Genomic DNA, 19,994 nt, shown 5'->3' with positions numbered 1-19,994 from the left:
CGCGGCCTCTGGCTTCTTTGGCGTTGTGAAGCACGCCCAGCAGGTGCAAAGTGGGTGTCACCTGTGAGCTCAGTCCTAAAAGGTTTCAGAGTTCTTTTCTCTTGCACGCATTTTGTGAGCCCCTTGAGCCAGGCCTAGCTTGTGGCGTAACCCCAGGGGCTGAGCGGGGACCGGTGGCCGACTGCCTATTTTCACATTTGCTCTCTTGACCCTACCGTTTGCTTTCTCGAGTGGCTGTGCTTGGGTGTCTGAAGACCAGTGTGGTCTGTTATCTTCCAGGAAAGGAGATGATTCTATGTGCTGTTCTCCCTTTGGAAGATTATGGGGGCAGTTTCCTGTGTCCCTGGGGGAGGAGCCACAGCACCCTCCCATGAGCTAGCCACTGCGTCAAGAGCACCTCTGGTGGGCTCAGCAAGGACCAGTGTTTGGGGGCCTCGTGTGTCGTCCACACGGGCTGCGTCCCTGCAGACTGAGGCTGAAGGCACTTGTCCTCTCCTTGGACAGCATGTTCTCCGTGACACACCCAGGACCTAGACGGGACAGTGAATGGGCATCACATTCCCACTCTGTTCATTTCCACCCAAAACATCGGTGCTGGGCTGAACTTTTGTGATTCCTGGTGATCCTGAGTGTAAGCCAAGAAGTGCATTTCTCTCCTGTATCGAGTTTTGGTGTGAGGACTGTAGGGTGATTGAGTCTTTCAGGGCTTGTGAGCAAAACTAGTGGTTCTTGCATACTTCAGTGACACACGTGGACCTCAGACATCCATTATCTTCAACGACTGAAAATGCTTAGCCATCTAGAGAAACCATCTTAACAGCCCATTGTTGAGATTTTAATCTACACACGTACAACAGCATGCGATGTATTAAAGTGTTCTTGTAAAGTCTGTTATTCGAAATTATTTAACAGTCTTTCATATTGATGTACGAAATACGTAGAGAAAAAGTACACACCCTCCAGTGTACGGGGAGCTGTTCACAAGCTCGCCTTCAGTAAAGCTCCCGGACCACAACAGGAGCAGCATCTGGGCCGCCGTGCCCTCCGGACCCTGCCCCTCCCTCCTTCCCAAAGTTACCCCTCCCCGGCACCTCATACCCAAGAGCAGTCTGGCCTGCTTTGAGGTTTCTGTAGGTGGACTCATTAATCTGTAGGCTTTTGTGTTTTGCTTCTCTCGCTCAACGTCACACGTGTGGAGTGTGTCCTCGTCCTGTGTAGCAAGAGCTCGCTGATTTTGGTCGCTGCCTGCTGCCCCACTCCTGGGCCTACCACGCTGTTCATCCATCCTGTGGTTAGTAGGTTTGCGTTTCCTAACCAGAGCTGTGATGGGCGATGCCGGTACGCGTGTCCCTGGACACGTCCCCTGGTGCGGACGGGCGGGTGTGAAGTGGCTAGAGCTGAAGTTTAGGGAGTGCACGTGTCCACTTTTCCTACGTGAGGCCCAGCAGTTTAGAAAGCACTGTCCCAGCGGTGCAGGGCAGCGCCCACTGCTCGCGTCCCCGCCAGCCCTTGTTGCTGTCAGCCACTCTGAGTGAGCGCTCACCCCACTCGCCTCGGCCGCACGCGTGGTCTGGTTACCGACGAGGCTCAGCACGTTTGTGTGTCGTGTCAAGTGCCTGCCTGTTCAAGCCTCTTCCTCATTTTTGTGGTGGACCGTCGCCCTTTTCCTTGACTTGGGTGGTTCCGTTCACGTCCTGGCCCCGGGCCCTCTGTCGGTGCTCCGTGTTACCCACGCCTTCGGCCGCGCTGCTCTGCTTCCCGTGCCTGATGGCGCCTGTGCGGCACGTGGGTCCCGCTCCCGGTGCGGCCTGACCCGTCGGTGTCCTCTCGCCGGAGTCGGGACCAGCCCCGCCCATCTGTGCCGCCCGCAGTGCCGTTTGTGCACACGTTCTCCTTCAAAGAGACTTTTGTTTTTCCTAAAATATGCAGCCAATGTATTTTTTTCATGTTCAGTTTGTGTCTCTATTTAACGATTTGTAAGTTTTTAGTAATTGGTTTTATACATAAAAGTACCAACTTTTATGATCGTTAGTTACTACGGCACGTTTTACTCTTGAAATAATATACTGGAAATGTATTCTTATTTTAATGGTCTGCTAGAGTTTCAATGTAGAAAGCATATCAGGAGAGTTTTTATTCCACATGAGATCTAATGTTTGTACTGATGCTTGAAAGTAGTTACTAGACCTGAGTGGTGTGCCTCGTTACGGCACACCAGTCGGATGAGACGGTGGCTGACGGGCTGTGACCGCCCACAGTCGAGATTCCAGGCACGAGGACAAAAGGCCAATCGGGGGAAACCAAATTGCAGATCTGGGTTGGCAACAGACACCCTTGGTCTTTGAGTGCAGACTTGTAGCTGCGGCGGGCCGATGGGGGAGACGGGGTGGTCACACGCGTCACCCTCACCGCCCAGCCTGCTGGCTCGATGACACTCTCCTCTGTCCACAGCCCCGTGCTGGCCCAACCACTACGTGTATTGTGTGTGTGGACTCCTCTGTGTCAAGGGACCTTCCTGGCTGAGGTGTGGCCAGGGCACTGACCACCTGTGAGTGGCAGCATGTGGTGTCGGGAAATCCCCTAGATGTCCTGGTGCACTGGTCTGGGTGGAGAGGGGGCTTCAGCGTTGTCATTTCTAGAACTCCCTGGGTCGTTTTGGTGTGCAGCCAGGGTTGAGGTCTAGGTGAGCCTCTTGCTGTGTGTTAGGAGTCTGACTACCATAAGGGCTCCGTGGTCTTCCACTCTGGAAACCCACCCCTGTAGATGACGGCACCCAGTCCTTATCGGAGCCCTGTGAGAGGAGCCCTGTGGGGAGGGCCCGGCTAAGCCACAGGTGTGCACAGCGGGGCTGCACACAGCCCGTGCCCCTACCTTGCGTCTCACCCCCTTTGCACTCTCCTGTGCTTGGCTTGGGCCTCACTCGTGCATTCTGCTCACTGCGTTCTGCTTTGGAGGAGGGCAGTGGTGGCTTCGCAAAGAATGGGAGTTAAAAACTCCCAGTATCAGCGAGTTGATGTGCCACAACTGACCAACAAATACCCGGTTTCCAGATTGCTGAAAAGCAGCTCAGGCTAAAGGAGTTCCTCGTAGTTTACCAGAATCTTCCAATAAAAATAACATCTTAAGCCTCACAAAATGTGAAAAGATTTGACTTCAGAAACATTTTAGATCTGTTTACATGTCAAAAACAATTTCTTCACTCCCTCCTAAGCGTCCTCCCCACCCAACTGGAGCGCTGGAATGTTCTCTGCTTCCCTCCACTCTCGTCACTAGCAGCAACCCTGGTGGTTTTCGGTTTGTGGATTTGGGTGGTCAGGTTTTATTATTAATAATAAACTGTGTACAGTTGGGTATTTGGCACGCTCGTGTAGGCTTTGCAGCCCTGAGTGTGGTCTTGTGAGAAGGCAGGCCTTGCAGGCCGCTGTGGTGGACGCCACTCGGGGGCTCTTATGTGAGCGGGGCCGCGGGCGGGCTCCGCTCGGAAGAAGGAGAGCCTTGTTCGCTCCAGCTAAAAGGGCGTTTGTGGGGGAATGCAAATGGCCTGGGGCGTCTCCCATTTGTAAGCATTTGAAAATGCAGTGCAAGACATCTGTGTAGTTTCTTGGGGTTTTTTTAAAAGTGAATTTCCTATTGAATATTTAATTAAAGTTTTGTTACATTTGTAAACATTTACAGTATTTTTAATTTTAAGTAATTCTGCAGTTTTCTTTTACTTATTGATACCATTAACGCTGTTAGCTCTAAGAACAGTGAATTCTTAGAATTCCGTCTCATTCGGCGTGAACACATGATCTTTGCTCAGGTAAGTTTTACTTAGGTTAACTACATTTAGGAATCTGTGACACACAGATTCAAAGGGAGAATCCAGCAGAAGGCAAGACTTTGTTCCCCGAGCAGTCCAGAGCGAACACAGCGACCTTTCTGTTCGCTGCTCTTTACAAGCACAGCCCGGTCATTCACTTTGTTGGGAAAAAAGGCTCAAAAGGCTGGAGTTAAAAGATCCACCACGTGACCCAGAGAGTGATTCTCCGTCCCACTCGTGAAGCCAGGCCTTCCTCAGAGGCCAGTGGGGCGTGAGAAAAAGGAGTCTGTGGTGACGGGTGCTGTCTGGAAGCACCTGCCCCCCCACCTGGGCCCCCAGGCACCTGGACAGGCGCTCCGCCCCAGCTGCTCGGCCCCTGCTACCGCCTGGTCTGTACTTACCGCCCTCTGCTTACACCCCTCCCCTGTGCGGAGGGGGCTTTTTCTCTTTTATTTACATCTCTGTCCCCATCGACCAGATCAGACTCTGGCACGTGCTTAGGTCTCTATAAACCACGTCGAATGAATGAATGATAGCATGAATTAATTTTTTTAAAAAAGTAAGAATTAGAGCTGTTTGATATTCGTGTACTGAATGTGTTTTATTGGTTCTGTAACTCTGATTTAAAGTGGAGGGACCTGGATGAGCCCAGGGTGATGTATGGAAGTGCGGAATCCCTGTGTCGTGCACCGGAAACGAATATAACACGATGTAAGTGAACTGGAATTAAAAGACGAACTTAAAAAAAGAGGGAGAGGAGAAAACAATTTTTTTTGCTCAGTCAGTATTTCCGAATACTGAGGCGTGTGGGATGAGGAGTGAGGGTACTAACGAGAGCACAGAGATTTCAGTGTCCGTGGAGGGAGTAAACAGCAGGCCGCAGATGAGAATGCACAAAGTGGCAGAATCCGTGGAGAGAGGAGTAAACAACTAGAAGGATGACGGCTCTTCTTTGAGTTCTTTCCTGTAAAGCATGACGAAGGAAAGAAGGTCCCTCCGTGGTACGCAGAGTCGAGCACGTGTGGCTCTGCGTTACTTGGGTTTGCCGTGACCATGCCTGTGTGCAGCTGTGAGGACGTGCACCCCAGTCGTGCCCACCGCCCCTGAGAGGAAGGGCCGGGGAGGGCCACGGGGGGTCCGCCCTTGTGACCAGGTCACCGTCTGCCGTCTTATAAAGTGGCCTTGGCCGGACACATGAGGGAGGTGCCGTGGCGTCCCTGTAGTCTGTCTGTCCATGGGAACCTTCCTGAGTTCAGGAAGGTGGGCTTGTCCTGACTGGATGCAAGAGAGCCAGGTAAGGTGCCTTCTCCCGCCCCAGGCAGGCGGGGGGACTACGTGTCAGTCGTGTGACATGCCTCCTCCAGTGAGGGCACAGGTGTAGCTCAGGGGACAAGGACTGACAGGGACCGGTGTCCCCTGCCAAGTCTTGCTGCACTTGCCTGGCCCTGGGATCTGTCTCCGGCTCTCCCTGCTGGATGGAGTGTTTATTCTTCATGCTGCTTTGGCTCCTGGACCTGTGATGCCAGCCAGGGTAGGGCTGGAGCAGGGCGAGTCAGAGGCTCCCGAAACATGCTCCTTGGGATCAGCCTGTCCCTAGAGTGCTTGCAGGGGACTCACAAACATCCCTCCCATGGAGGGACAGTGGATCCACATTGATAGATGTTTTTGAGAAGATGAGGCCAGCTAACGCCCAGGTTTGGTTTGCTGGGCAACTGTCAGGAAGGGCCTTACTCCGCAGACTGAGATGCTCTGCTTCTCGTCCTGCTTCGCATGTTCCACTCCTGCAACCACAGTTTGGGGGGCATCGTCTCTTCCTCCATCTGGGCCTTCCCCCTCCTCCTCCACCCCCTCCTCCTCATCAGGCCGTCTGACCCACCTCGCTGTGAGGCCAGCAGCACTGAGACGTGAAAAAAAACCCAAAGCTCCTCATTTCACTGTGGTTTCTTTTATCAGCTGGGTACCCTTATCTTATATATTACTAGCAAATACGCATTTCCCCTCTGTAAGTGGCCCTGAGGGCCCTCTGCTCCTTCCCCCACCCTGCCCTGTGTCACCTCCCGCTCCTGGTTGTAAGGCATGCTGTGTCCTCACACAGTTAACCCTTGGCATATTTCCTCAGCTGTCCACTGGTGCTCATGTGCTGTTAGGAATGCCAGGTGACTGCATATCCGGGCATGTTATACGCACATCTCCGTGTCTGTGTGATTTTCTGACAAGTCCGCTTGCAGACCGGAAACACAGGCCCTGAGTGTTCCGAATTGGTGTTCAGTCTGACACTGGCTCTGTTTGGAGGGCACCGATCAGCGATGCTCAGAGCAAGTGTGACTTGTGCCTTCCGGTCACCTCCCACGGGCTGGCCTGTCCGTGTCCATCCTCCCATGTGCCCTCCGCACAGTGTTGCCGGGTCCCTCTGCCCGGTGGCCGGCGCACACGGCATGCACAGAGCTCTGGCGAGCTTCTCCTCTCGTGTGCCGATGGGGTCATTTCCTCGGACCCTGGGAAGTCCTGGGACAAAAGCCCATGTGTCGTGATGGGAGCTTCTGAAGGTGCTTTGGAATCGGTTTAGTGAACTTCCTTTGTGTTTCCCTTGGATGGGCTCATTCAGGCCCCGCTGCAGCTGCGGAGGACCCGCTCGCCAGGGGCTGTGCTGTCTGACCGCCGCCCACCACACACAGAAGGCCCTCTGTGACGTAACTGCGGGGCGCGCTGCCTTCGAGAACCAGACACACCTACAGCTTCAAAACGTCAGTTTGTGAATGAGAACGTGTACTGGGGGTGTGATAACAGTGGCAAGAAAGACGGTTTCTCTAATGATATTAACAGTTTATGAGCGATTCGTCAGAATACCCGTAGAGTCTCATACACCAAAAACCCATTTCATGTATATCAGAGAGAAATGTGAAAAACTGGCAACAGCAAGCAGCTCAATGAATGAAAACCCAGCACCAGAAAATCGAGGATAAAATAAAACTGTTTACCAAACCAGCAAAAGCAAGATCAATTTCAGCGCTTCCAGGAAGTGGAAAAAATCGCAATGCGAAAATTAGAGCAGACTACATAAAAATAAGCATTTGAATATGAAATGAGGAAAACCCCAGTATTTCCTTCCTTTGTTGGGGGAAACCTGGTCCCTTCCTCCCGTTTGTCCTTTACTTTTCCACGGAGCCGCACTCGCCTGCAAGGCCTCACTTTCCACAGTTCTGGTCGTTGCCCGCGTGGGGTCTCCCCCCAAGCGGTGCTTGGCCACCACCAGCTGTCCTACCGTGTCGCTAGCTCTGACACTGTCTACCTGGAGGGTCAGGCCCCACGGCGAGGGTTCCGTCCCACGGGTCTGCCCCCCATTCCAGACACCAGCTGCAGATCCAGGCGGTCAGCTACGCTTCTGACCAGCCAGCTGCAGCTCAGACGTCTCCACAACCCCTCCTTGGGCTCCTTTAACTCGCCAGAACAGCTCACAGAACTCGGGGAGTTCTTACGTGTTTACTGGTTCATTACAGGGTGTGAGAAAGGACACAGATGGGACACGGATGATGTGGTACATGTGGACGAGTCTGGGCGGGTCCCGAGTGCCGGAGGTGCTGGCCCCACGCACTTGGCATGCATCACCTTCTCAGCATGGGGATGTGTTTGCCAAATACAAAGCTCTCTGAACCCCATCCTATCGGGTCTTTATGGAGGCTTCCTCGTGATCAGGTATTAACTCCATTGCCAGCCCCTCTCCTTCTTGATGGGGCTGCAGAGTCCAAGCTTCTAATCATGGCTTGGTCTGTTGGTGACCAGCCCCATCCAGGAGCCTGCCAAGAATCCAGCTACCACATCAGATCAAGAGTTTACTACAAGGGGGGCGCCTGGGTGGCACAGCGGTTAAGCGTCTGCCTTCGGCTCAGGGCGTGATCCCGGCGTTCTGGGATCGAGCCCCACATCAGGCTCCTCCACTAGGAGGCTGCTTCTTCCTCTCTCACTCCCCCTGCTTGTGTTCCCTCTCTCGCTGGCTGTCTCTATCTCTGTAGAATAAAATAAAATAAAATCTTAAAAAAAAAAAAAAGAGTTTACTACAAGCGTTTTAGGAGGTCAATGCCAGAAACGGCGGGGGGGGGGGCGCATGTATATGTGTGTGTGTGTGTGTGTGTGTGTGTGTGTACACACATACCGACATATACACATATACATATGTACATACACAGACACACAACATCTCACAAAATTAGAAAAGCATCCAGGTTTTGAAAGGAAACGAGACCAGGGAAGAGGCTTGCACACAAAAGTGGAGAAGTGAGAGCTGGGCCCTGGCAGCATCTGCTTCGGTTAGATCCTGCCACTGAACGCCACCCCTGAGGCTCCCCTGACCTCTCTGTACCCCCGGACCACATGGGGCTGATGATACCCGCTTAGAGTTCATGCGAACTTCCGGTGTGTGAGGCCTAGCATGCAGGAGGCTCACAGTAGACTTAGCACTATGAAACATACAGCTCAAATGGACAAACATTTAAAACGTACACACACAGACCCACAGCGCCACGGCCAGACATGCCACGCAAATACTCTAAAAGAAAAATAAACCAAGGACATAAAGTTGTATCACAAGAGTGAAAGATAGCTGCTTGCCCGGGTAGTTATCAGGGACCACAGTGAAATACCATTTACCCTTCCCCTTCGCAGCAATCGCCAGTACTGATAAGGACAAAGTCACATAGTGATCCCAAGTACTGGCGGACACAGGTGCGGGGTCAGGTGGTGATCCCGAGTACCGATGGAGACACGCAGTCACATGGCGATCCTGAGTACTGACGGATGGAGGCGCGGGGCCATCCCGAGTACTGATAGAGACGCGGGGTTAGGTAGTGATCCCGAGTACTGAGGGACAGAGGCGCTGGGTGATCCGAGTACTGACAGAGACGCGGGTCATCCTGAGTACTGATAGAGACGCGGGGTCAGGTGGTGCTCCCAGTACTCATGAAGATGCAGGGTGCCCACCCGTGGGTGGCTCCTGATGGTCAGTGTACGAAGGCATTTTGGAAGCGATTAGAAGCTGCTTTGAGGGCTATAATGTTAGTTTTGTTAGGTGTGTGGATTTTGTTGGTCTTTCTAAGCAGATCCTCAGTATGAACAACGTCTACTCATAAATGTTCATGGCAGTATGGCTTCTAACAACAGCAACACGGATAATCTAAAAATGCCTTCCAGTCAGAAAATGGTTTTGTAAAATGTAAACTGCTTTGCTCATGTCCTGAATTGTTTTTCCATCATTAAAAATGCTGGTTGGATTCTGTACAACAGGAAGTGTTCATGCTGCTCGCAAGCAGAGGGATGGAGCCAGCGTGCTATACAGCCCGCGCGTGGCCCCGAGGAGCTGGGGTCCGGCGCTCACGAGCCTTGTGATCAAGCAGTGTGGGTCTGGACTTCTCTTTGTGTGTGTGTTTCTCAAACTTGCCTGTTTTCTCTACGGGGCTGTGAGTAACGCCACACAAGGAAACCACAGAGCACATGACCCTGACTTTACTACACCCCAGTGATCGTGCTCGAAGTACGTAGCTGAGGAGCTGGAAGGAACAGAAACTTCCCCCTGACACGCGGGGAAACCAGGCTGGCGGCCTTGTAGGCAGGCGCCGCGGTGTGCCTGCCGAGGGAGCGCCGTCGCTCCCTCTCACTGGTGCTGGTGGGTGTGCCACAGCCTTTCTGAGATTCTGCTGCTTTGCTCTAGTGAGAAAGAAACCACCATGCTGCCAGCACTGACTTCAGAATGTTCTTTATGTAACATTATTAAACTTCCCTCGGCGGTGGTTTTGTGTTAGGTAACAGTGAGTCTTTATGCTGGTCACTCCTGCGTTGTAGATGGGTGCAATTATGTAAAATCTTCATGGGAACAAGGCCTCTTATTAAACTTCTCCCATCCTCCTCCTCTCTTTGAGAGGCCTTCATGGCATCGGCAGCATCCCGAGTTAGAACCCCTGGCGCATCTGTGGGCCTTCTCGCGCTTTTCCGCACCCGAGCTCCGCGGCCTCCGTCTGCTCCCCGGGCCAGAGCCTCCAGTCAGTCACCTGTCTGTGCTTCCTCCTGCGCCAGGTGCGGTGGCCAGCACAGAAGTGAAGATGAAGTTGCAAGAGTTTGTCCTCAATAAGAAGAAGGCGCTGGCCCACCGGAACCTCAACCACTGCATTTCCAGCGACCCTCGCTACTGGTACGGGTAAGTGGGGGTGCGCGGGGCACTGGGGCCCCCTGTCCGGGGCCCAAGTGGCATGTGGTCGTCAGCAGCTCTGAGTGGCACCTGGTTCTTCGCCCGGTGAGGCTGGGGGGGCGGGGGGTGTGGACTGAGAGGCTCTCTAAGCACAGCCGCAAACACGGGGTAGCTGGAGCGGTCTGGCGGCGAATGCGCAGAATGGTCGTCAGGACAGAGGGGGGCCCGCCTGTAAGTGAACAGACTGAAGTGTGTGGGGCCGGCGCCTGTCCATTACTCTTCTCACCATATATTTTGGCCACAAAAAGAGCCGCTTTCTGGAACTCTGGTCTGAATTGTCCAAATGCACCTACTGAATTTCTACCCAGTGTTCTGTTGACTGCTGGGGAAGCCCATGGCATCTGTGGTCTATTTTATGTTTATGCTAGGAACCCTTTCCCAGAGTGCGCGTTATGGACAGAGGCCACCGGAGAGCCTTGTTCATGCTGACCCTTGAAGACAGCTGGTGTGCCATTGCGGAAAGGTCAGGGAGGGTGCCCCCGTGCAAAGGGATGTCCTCTGAGCACAAGCTTGCTGCAGAGGGGCCGGCCACCGCCCAGGCCACGTGTGGAAACAACAATCAAGCATGCTTCCCAGGCTTTGCTTTGAAATATAGTTTTCCCGTTTTCAAGGGTAATTTCATTTCTCACAGAAAAACCAGGGTTGTTTTCATAAATCAAAATATGGTTATCATTCATTTTATTGGGGAAAAACATATCTATTCTCAAGCTCCCAAATGGGCAACTATTTGACTAAATCAAACAGCAGCACATCCCACTGGGATGATCCCACGTATCCTGGCAGAGGACGCTGCTGTCAACAGTACAACCGAAAAGGACTTTTCTTTCAAGGCAGAGAAGGCTGCCCTCACACCATGTGCGGCTGCCACATGCTGCTGGTCCAGAAAGCTGTGCTCACGCCTGTCTGCACGCGCTGTTGGCGTGCACACGCTTCAGCCAGTGACAGACTCCTATTGCAGAGCAGAGGCAGTGGCGTCCGTTGAAAAGCCACAAGCGAGGCCACCAGCCCATGGCCACCACGTGGAGGATTCCTTAGAAACGCCGGTAGCAGCACTGGCCACCTGGGCCTGCTATGGGAAAGCTCCACTGTCCCCCGGGGGTGGCGGCAGCCGGCTGATGCCCCAAGGAGAGCCGTTTGGGTAGCCGTTGAGATGGTATCCGTGGGGTTCGCACTGAAGACGGCAGGAAGAGGAGCAGGCCGTGGGGCTCAGACTGGGAGGCACTGGGGGGACCTGGCACGACTGGCCTGTGAAGGCGGCAGGAAGGCAGAGGTGCTCTGGGACCTGCTGGGAGGGAGCGGTGGTCGGCAGGCGGGGAGGCCCCAGGGGTGATGCGACGGGAGATCTGGCTGGCGAGGGGCCAGAAGACTGGGAGCCTGCAGGCGGCCGTGTGGTGGCATGCAGGCATTGTGGGTTGACCACGTCAGAGTCCTGGCGGCAGCCACAGTGGTGGAAGAAGGTTGGTGTCGGGCCCCCCTGTGAGCAGGCAGGAGGCTGGGGCGGGGAGACCGCTGGCCGGAAGGGAGGCTGCAGTGACGGGCTCGAATGTGGCGGGAGAGTGTGTCGCCTCCAGTTCCAGAGGCTGCAGGGAAGGGTGGGTCCTGCAGAAGGGGAGCCCTGAGGAGAAGGGCTAGCACGGAGGGAGGGGCTTCTAGGGAGGAGCTCCTGGGAACAGGGAAGGGGGAGGAGATAGGGCAGGTGGGTTTTAATGCTGGGCTGGTGGGGGGGTCCCAGGAGGGATTGACACAACTGCTGCCTGGTGAGCAGGGCTCCCCAGGTCAGGCCTGACCCTGATTCGGCTCACCTGCTCTGGGTTCAGCTGTCTCAGGGATTTGGGGCACACCGTGGAGTGGGCAAGTCAGCCAGGGGACAGGTTTGTTTGCACCGAATTTGACAGCTGTCTTGTTCTGTCACTCTAAACCCAACATCATGGAGTGACTCTCACGTTCGCTTGCTGTGTGATGGCAGAAACTTGGTCAGAAAACTGGGTCTTCGTGGAGGAAGAGCTGAACTTTGACCCTAGCCTCACTCCACCCACAATGATTAGCACAAACGTAAACCCAAACACAAAAGCTAAAACTCCTGGAAGAGAACATTCACAACCTGGGGGCAGAAGTCGACAGAGTTCTTAGGATACCACAGTCCTCCAGTGTAAACCAAAAACTCCAATATAGGCTTTGTGACAATTAAAAACTGCTCTTTCAAAGGCACCATTAAGAAAATAAAAAGACAACCCACAGACTGGAAGAAAATATTCACAATGATGGGTAGTAAGGAGGGCACGTATTGCATGGTGCACTGGGTGTTATACGCAAGTAATGAATCATCGAACTTTACATCAAAAACTAGGGATGTACTGTATGGTGACTAACATAACTTAATAAAATATTATTAAAAAAATATTCACAATGCCGATAGCTGACAGAGTGCTTATATCCAAAATATATAAAGAGCTTCTTCAACTCAATAATAAAAAGACAAATGATCTACTGAAAAAAGTACAAGTGAAAGATTGCAACTAATACCTCAGAAAATAAGATCTGTAGACAGCCAGTCAGTCCGTGAAAAGATCCTTGTCGGGGAAATGCAGATCACAGCCGTAGGGAGGCACCACCTTACACCCAGCAGGACGGCGGGGGCTTAGCAGACCAAGCGCTGGTGAACGCAGCCGGTGGAAGCGGACTGGTGCAGCTATTTGCAAACAGTCCGGCAGTTTGTCATACAGGCGCATGTGTCCCTACCCCATGACGCTGTCCTGCTCGTATCTGCCAAGAGGAGGAAAAACTTCTGTCCACATAGACTTGTGTTCTTGTGGTCATAGCCGCATCATTCCTTACTGCCAAGGAACGGAAGCAGCTTGAACGCCCACCGGCAGGTAAACACAGGACGGCGGGCCTCAGAGATACCACGCTCAGACAGAGAAGCGACATGGCCCTGGGGACGTGCGCACGTGACGCTCTGGAGTCAGCACGATGAGGAGCCGGGGGGACCGGAGCGCGCCGGCTGGTGGTGCAGGGCCCTGTCCGTGGAGACGACACTGCTCTGTGTGCACTGCACGTGTCTCCGAGCACAGAGACGAGGGTGCTCTGACCGAGACGTGCTACAGTACCAGACACACTGGACGCAGAGCCTCGCACGAAGGAAAGGGTGTGAACTGTTTCACGGGTCGTTCTGAGATTGATTGCACGTTGAAATGATAGTGTTTGGGATATTTGGGGTTAAAGAGCTTACTGAAGTCAGTTTGACCATTTTTGTTCATTGCCGACGGGGCTGCCGTACATTAAATTGCGCGTGTGACTCACGTGGTACTTGCGTCGCACGGTGCTGGTTGAGCAAGTACACGTTGTGTTGAGGTCACACGCGGACATCTGGTACAGCGGGAAGGGCCACTTGTGGGGAGCTGAGGGGGCTGGTGCGTGTGGAGCTTTGCTCCGAGGTACAGCTACGGAGGACTGCGGAAGCAAAGAAAGCGGCACTGGTCTCCCCACTTCCGGCAGCGCTGCCTGGAAGGCCAGGTGTCAGTGTCCGTCTGCCCAGAGGCCAGCAGAGGTGCCGCCCAGCACCTCCTGTCATGTTGAGGAGCGGCTGGGGGCTGGGGACGTGGTTTGTGGGCAGGGCTGAGGCTCCTGGAAGGAGCTGCCCTCGGGTTCTGCTCCCCTGTACGAGGTGCAGCAGGTGTGTGTGTGGAAGTGTGTCAGTGTGGGTGGGCGGGTGTGAGGGTGTGAGGATGGGGTGCGATGCCGCAGGTGTGTACAGGATTGTGAGCTTGAGAGCGTGTCAGTGTGAGGTGCACATGCATCCTTCACTTTTGCTCACCCTCCAGGTCCTCGTTTCCTGGGGCACACGTCACGGTCCCTGGGGGGAGGGGTGACAGCGGGTTTTCCCTGGAGCGGCCCGCGCAGCCCTGTGATGGGCACCTGGGGACGAGCTCCTGTCCCGGGCTCTGCCCAGTTCAAGGAAGCTGGGCTGTGGTGACGTGAGTCACTGCCTTGAAGTCTCCGGACTAGGCCGGAGCGGGGTCGGTGCAGCCACCTGCACCCTGACCCAGACGCGTCTCCTGAGGGATGCAGGTCGGCCTCGCGCTGTGGCTCCGAAGGCCTGATGAGAGAAGGGAGGGCTTTCACCCTGACAGCATCTCCAAAGGTCAAACTGGAAGAGAAAACCTACTAGATGTTGAACAGGTACAGCTCTTCCGACTTCTGGCGTTATGGTAAACAGCACACAATTAAAGTCTAACAACAGTGGTTATTATTTATAATAATATTCTACCAATAGTTATTATTCACACTTTCGGGTCACAAAATGCACACACAGGTCTTTCCGTGTGTCTCATGAAAGAGAAAGCAAATTCTTTCCCAGGTTGTGTCTAAGCACCAAGAAGTTTGAAACTGGCCAAGGCCACATTCCCTGAAGGACACTTCAGAAGATGTGATTTAGTAGAGAGATAGTGTTGCCCTCAGATCTTTTTTTTTTTTAAGATTTTATTTATTTGACAGAGAGAGAGTGCATAGGTGGGCAGAGCAGCAGGAAGAGCGAGAGGGAGAAGCAGGCTCCCCACTGAGCAGGGAGCCCAATGCAGGACTTGATCCCAGGACCCCGGGATCATGATCCGAGCCAAAGGCTGCTGCTTAACTGACTGAGCCCCCCAGGTGCCCCACCCTCAGACCTTTAATGAGATTGTCAGAGAATGTCCCCCCGAGGTGAGCCCAGGTTGTCTCAGTGCAACCACGAGTTAAAAGGAGGGCTTCCTGCCTGAGGAGGTGAACCCGTGATACGGATACCGCGGTGTGGGTGCACCTGCCCCCAGGAGCGGGAGCTCTTTCCTGCTGCACAGCCTGGCTGGGCCCCACAGCCCAGATGTCCAGGCCGTGCTCATTGGACGGGTCTCTGTGATCAGCCCATTCTCTGTACAAGTTTGCTCTCAAATATTTAAATTACCCACCTGTAAGCATTTAAGAGCTCCTATTCTTAATTCAAATCACACCAGGTGCATGGATATGGAGTACTGTGTATTCAAATAAATAGTCTAACAAATTCCAAATAAGTAAGTTGGCAAATTTGTTTCAAGTCATTAAGCAGATTACACAGTTTAAAGACTCAACAGAATTCATTACACCCAGGGTGGGTGCTTCCAGGAAGACGCCGATGGTCTTCCCGAGGGCCGTCAGCACCTCACTCCCGAGCCCTCACTCCCCTCCTGCCCTCCTGAGCCTCCTCCTGGAGCCAGATCCTGGCTCGCCATTTTAAGGATGTTGAATGGTGCCTGGCTGGTCGTTGGAGGCAGTAAACGTCACAGATCCACTTCCAGGCATAAGGTGCGGGTTACTGCCACCCACCCTCCCCAAGGACAAAGGGTGACAAGGCGGATTTTGTTCCTCTAGGTGCAGATGAACACTGGGTATTTTCTGCTGAAGGGAGTTCCCCTTGGGGACCCCAGACTTGATCACCACTTGTTCCGAATGTGCCCCACCTGATCTCAGCTGCCTCCGACCGTGCCTTTGTTCCTGTCCACATGTGGCCCCCATCTGCCCCGATGACAGGCCCTTCCATGGCTGGTGGTGGCCTGGTGGCCAGGGACCAGCGGCACAAGGAGCCGCCCAAGAGGAACAGGATGACTGCCAGGCGTCGCACTGGCCCCTGCTCCTCTTGGCATGGGGTTCGGCTGTGGAGGCGCTGCTCAGCCTCGGTTTGCGGTCAGCATTGGTTTTCGTCTCATTTCAGCTTTGCCCCAGATAGAGCCTGTCTCCTTGGGCAGCCAGGGCTGATCCAGGGCTGATGTGTCAGGCAGGCTTCTGCCCCTAGATAACTTCTCCGTCTGTCTTTGCTTGTTCTCTCCAGGAAGACACAGCACAGTTCCCTTGACCAGAGCTCCCCGCCCCAGAGCGGGGTGTCGGCCTCCTACAACCATCCAGTCCTGGGAATGTATGACAGCAAAGATGACTTCCCGCTCAGAAAAACAGGTCAGTACCCAGGGCCCAGGGCCTGGGCGGGTCTCTCACTCGGCCCCTCCCACACACCCCTCAGGGGGCGTGCCTTCAACCGCCCCCTCCCACATGCCCACAGGGGGCGGGGTTCTTGACTGGCTCCTCCCACACATCCCATAGGGGGTGGGGCTCTTGACTGGCTCCTCCCACACATCCCACAGGGTGGCAGGGCTCTTGACTGGCTCCTCCCACACGTCCCACAGGGGGTGGGGCTCTCGACTGGCCCTCCCACATTCCCTACAGGCTGAGTCAGAGGGAATCCCTGCTTGTGCTTAAGTATTTGCTTTTTTGTATTAGAACATCATTTTAAAATGATGTCCTTAAGCATTGCTGTATGATTCATACCAAAAGCAGCAAACCTCTTGTTGCACACCTACGTTTTAAAACTCAGACTCCTTTTTAAACAACACCCAAGCTTACTCTTCTCTTGATGTGCTATACTTTATCACAGCCCAGAGCGTCCCCTGCTGGGCTCAGGGGCACAGCAGCTCCTGCTGACCCCTGTGAGGCCTTGCAGGAGCAGGCCAGCTAGCGTTTAGCCTTTGGGGCTGACTCCAAGCAGGGCCTGGACACTGGGGGCCGCCGGGGGTCCCAGAGTGGGAGAAAGTATGTTCAAGAAAGAAACTCATTGTGTCCTGCAAGGACATCTCAGGAGGACGCCTCGGGGTATGTGCGGCCCTGTCACAGACCAGAAGAAGAAGGGTATTCACAGTCCAGCAGGCTCCCTTGGACTTTCTCCAGCGGTAATGGTTTAAGTGGGCAGCGGCTTTTAAGAAAGATCAGAATGGCTGTGGCCAGTGCACGAGGGTGGCCGGAAGGGCAGGGGCCAGAGGAGGAGCGTCTTCAGAGTCCTTGCCCCCCTCGAGGTGAGGGCAGGCTGGGACAGGCTGTGGAAGATCGGGTGCCCTGGTCACAGACACGGTACGTGGAGCCTGTGATTGCAGGGCATTGTGGGAAGTTCCTACTTAGTGGAAGTGAGGCCTGTGTGGCACAGCTTTTTCTTCGTAAATACAAATTTTGTTTTATACGGAGGATTTTGGTTGATTTTAGACAGATACGCTTTAAGGCAGTCAGACACTAGCATCTTCACTCAAGTGATGAGATATTGGGGGATGGGGCTGGGAGCTTATCTGCCACCCCGCCCTAAAGATGGGAAAACTTGGAGCCACTCGATAGGCAGAGCTGTGCCCCAGAGGATTCGGTGCAGCACGCAGGGAGCAGAGCCTGAATCCAGAGCCAGAAATTGCAGGGAGACCCCTCGGCGGTGCTTGACTGACATTCAGGAGTGTGAGATGGAGTGGCCCTAGCAGGACGACCATGGGCCAAGGACCCCAGAATCCTTGACGAGGATGGGAGAGGGGTTGGCAGAGCCTTTCCGAGTCATCGGTGATGACCCTGCAGGCATGGGCAGGGCTTCCTGCTGGCTATAAACCGTCCCCTGGTGGAAAGTGAAGGTGCCACTGTGTCTTCTTCTCCTCGGTGTGTGTGTGTGGTTCTCACTCGTCCACAGAGCAGAGCTGTGGGTTTCACCCAGAGAGAGTCCACGTGCTCAACAGGAAAGTCTGTCAGGAGCTGGGGCCAGATCTCCCAAGGTGGCCCCTGTCCCCCCTTCTGGAATCTGGTACTTTGTTGAACCAAACTTAGATCAGCAGAACAGGAGGTCACGGGAAGCAGCGGGCTCTGTGCTGGGAGAGAGGAAGCCCGTGCTTGCCCCAGCTGCCCTGGCCTGGTAAAGAGCGTGAATGGCAGGAGGTCTCCCTGACCCTAAGGCATGAGGGTGGGTCAGGTGGACAGAGGTCATGGGCTCCACCAGCCAGCAGCTTGGTTCGGATCTTTCCACTGGTTTTGTAGCTCTGTGTGCCCTGCGATGGATTCCTTCGGTTCCCCTGGCCTCAGTTTCTCATCAGTAAGATGGAGCCATGCACACCCAGATCCTCCCCACTATGGATACACTGAGCAGGCAGGGCTTCCTCCTGCCCTGGGTGTGGCGAGTGTGCCCCCAAGGTCCCAGTGGAGGAAACAGAAGGCTGAGCACCTGGCCACCAAGCAGAGCCACCCATGGCTTGCTAAGGGGCCTTGCCTTGCCAGAAGACACATCTGACTCTTCCCCTGAGGTCCCAGGAAAGGACAGTGAACAACCCCTGCCTCTTGGGGCCCTCACGGGGCTCCCACCTCCCTCTCAAATAGAAATGGCGGTGCCCATGAGGGGATGTTTGCTCTGGTCCTTTCCCTCTCCCAACCAGACAAGGCCCACGCCACCTGGACACTGGCTCCTATTACAAGACACAGAACGTGGCACTACTGCTTATAGCGAGGGTCTCTGGAAGACTCTGGATGCAAGATGGCCAACTCCATGCTGCCCTGTTGCTGTTCCTCAGAGCTGCATGGCCAGCGGCCTTCATCTCACGGGCCCCAGTCCTCTCTCTGGAAGCACAGCCTCTCCCACCTGTTGGCCTTGAACCCTGCCGTGCAGCCCGCCCCAGCCCCCTGCCGCCCTGAAACATGCAGACTCCTCGTCACACTCGGGGAAGTGCCCGTGAGCATGCAGCGCTCCAGAAGAACTTAATTAAGATTTGATTGCATTATCAATTTTTCAAAAAGGCATCACCAGCACATTAATAATATTAATAATATAAGGATTTCAGAGGAAATGTTTAAACCACTTAAGGGAATAGAGTGTAGTTAGGTGTCCTGTATCATCCTAAACGTATCCACTTTCAAACACTTGATGTCACTAATTCTCAATAATTTATATCTGTGCATTTCTACGAGAATCAGTAATAGGAAAGACTATAAACATGAAATTTTAGTTGCAAAATGCCTCGAATGAATTACAGTTACCGTCTTTAGTAAACGTGACATACACAAATAATCCCCGTAGTTTCAGCCTGACACTGGACTCTGTGGCTCTTGCAGAGCGACTGCCTGCCCCTCAGTCCCGTAAGAGCAGCCGCAGGACGGTGGAGTGTGGAGCCGCTCTTGCTGCTCCTGGCGCACCCGCCTGGCTCTGCTCCGTCTCAGGAGAAAGGTGCCCCGACCCCCCAAGCCTCTGCACGTTCAGGGAGCGCCTCCTTCACGCCAGCTGCAGGGCCGGTGGCCTGGGTTTACATCCAGATGCTCCACTTCCTGCCTTGTTATTGGGGACGCCTTCTGTGCCTCCGTGTTTTGCCATCTGGAAACACCTACCTCCTGGGCTGGGAGAAGTCACAGAGTTGATGTTTGCAAAGTGCTTAGAGGGGGCCTGGCTGCGGGGGCTCTGCTCTCATTTTCCCCTTGATCCTTTCCCCATCCAACAGCCCATTCCCACCAGACTCTGCTCCCCTAGACCCTTCCCTCAGTTGGCGAGGAGTTTGGTGGAAATGGTAGACTCTTCTGAGGGAAGGCCATGCAGAAGTAGATGCCAGTTATTGCTGGAAGTCTTGCGGGAAAAGCGTGCCTTGCCCTGCTGGGGGGTTGGGGTTCACATCCCAGCCCCTGGTTCCTCTTCACCACCTGAGTGCCCAGCTTGGGCTCACCTCACTTCCTGTTGGAGACCCTGCCCCCTTCCGTGTGAGACAGCGGGGCATCCCCACCTCGCAGCATACTGGGTCATCTCCTGACTGCACAGGTACTGAGCAGGTGAAGTGGGGACCATCTGACGGATTTTCTGAGCCTCTCGAAATCTGCTAACCACAGATGTACTGGGACTTGTTCCACGCCCCTGACCCTGCGCCCTTCTGCGGGTCCTTCCTGGGGTTTGTGGGGCATCGAGCAGCTCAGCCAGGGATTACATCTAAGCAAAGCATTCGATTCCACTTTCACACCGAAGAAAGGATGCTTTTCCAGTTTTAAAAGCCAATCCAGTTTTGTCATATTGATGATGTTTAGAGATTGTATTTTTCTGCAGTAGCTTCTTCAATTTTGTATTTTTAAAGACGTTAGCTGCCGTCAGTTTTTTTTATAATGCCTCTTAAATTGTCCTCTGTGACTTATGAG

General features: G+C 54.0%; 1 protein-coding gene across 6 annotated transcripts in view; it reads left to right on the top strand.

Annotated features, from left to right (window-relative positions):
* The window catches only part of HDAC4 (histone deacetylase 4), a 301,426-nt gene that overhangs the window by 201,348 nt on the left and 80,084 nt on the right, over nt 1–19,994 (top strand). For 5 of the 6 annotated variants that reach the window (XM_044380448.3, XM_048213944.2, XM_057306129.1 and 2 more), the window contains 2 exons: nt 9,866–9,986; nt 15,874–15,995. In XM_044380448.3, the coding sequence (XP_044236383.2) occupies nt 9,866–9,986; nt 15,874–15,995 (243 nt within the window). The remainder of the gene's footprint in view (nt 1–9,865; nt 9,987–15,873; nt 15,996–19,994) is intronic. The other variant, XM_044380446.3, reaches the window with a different exon arrangement.

The sequence above is a fragment of the Ursus arctos genome, unplaced genomic scaffold, assembly GCF_023065955.2.
Source record: "Ursus arctos isolate Adak ecotype North America unplaced genomic scaffold, UrsArc2.0 scaffold_1, whole genome shotgun sequence".
Classification (NCBI taxonomy): domain Eukaryota; kingdom Metazoa; phylum Chordata; class Mammalia; order Carnivora; family Ursidae; genus Ursus; species Ursus arctos.
The sequence above is the reverse complement of the archived record's forward strand: the minus strand, read 5'-3'. Positions and strand labels throughout refer to the sequence as shown.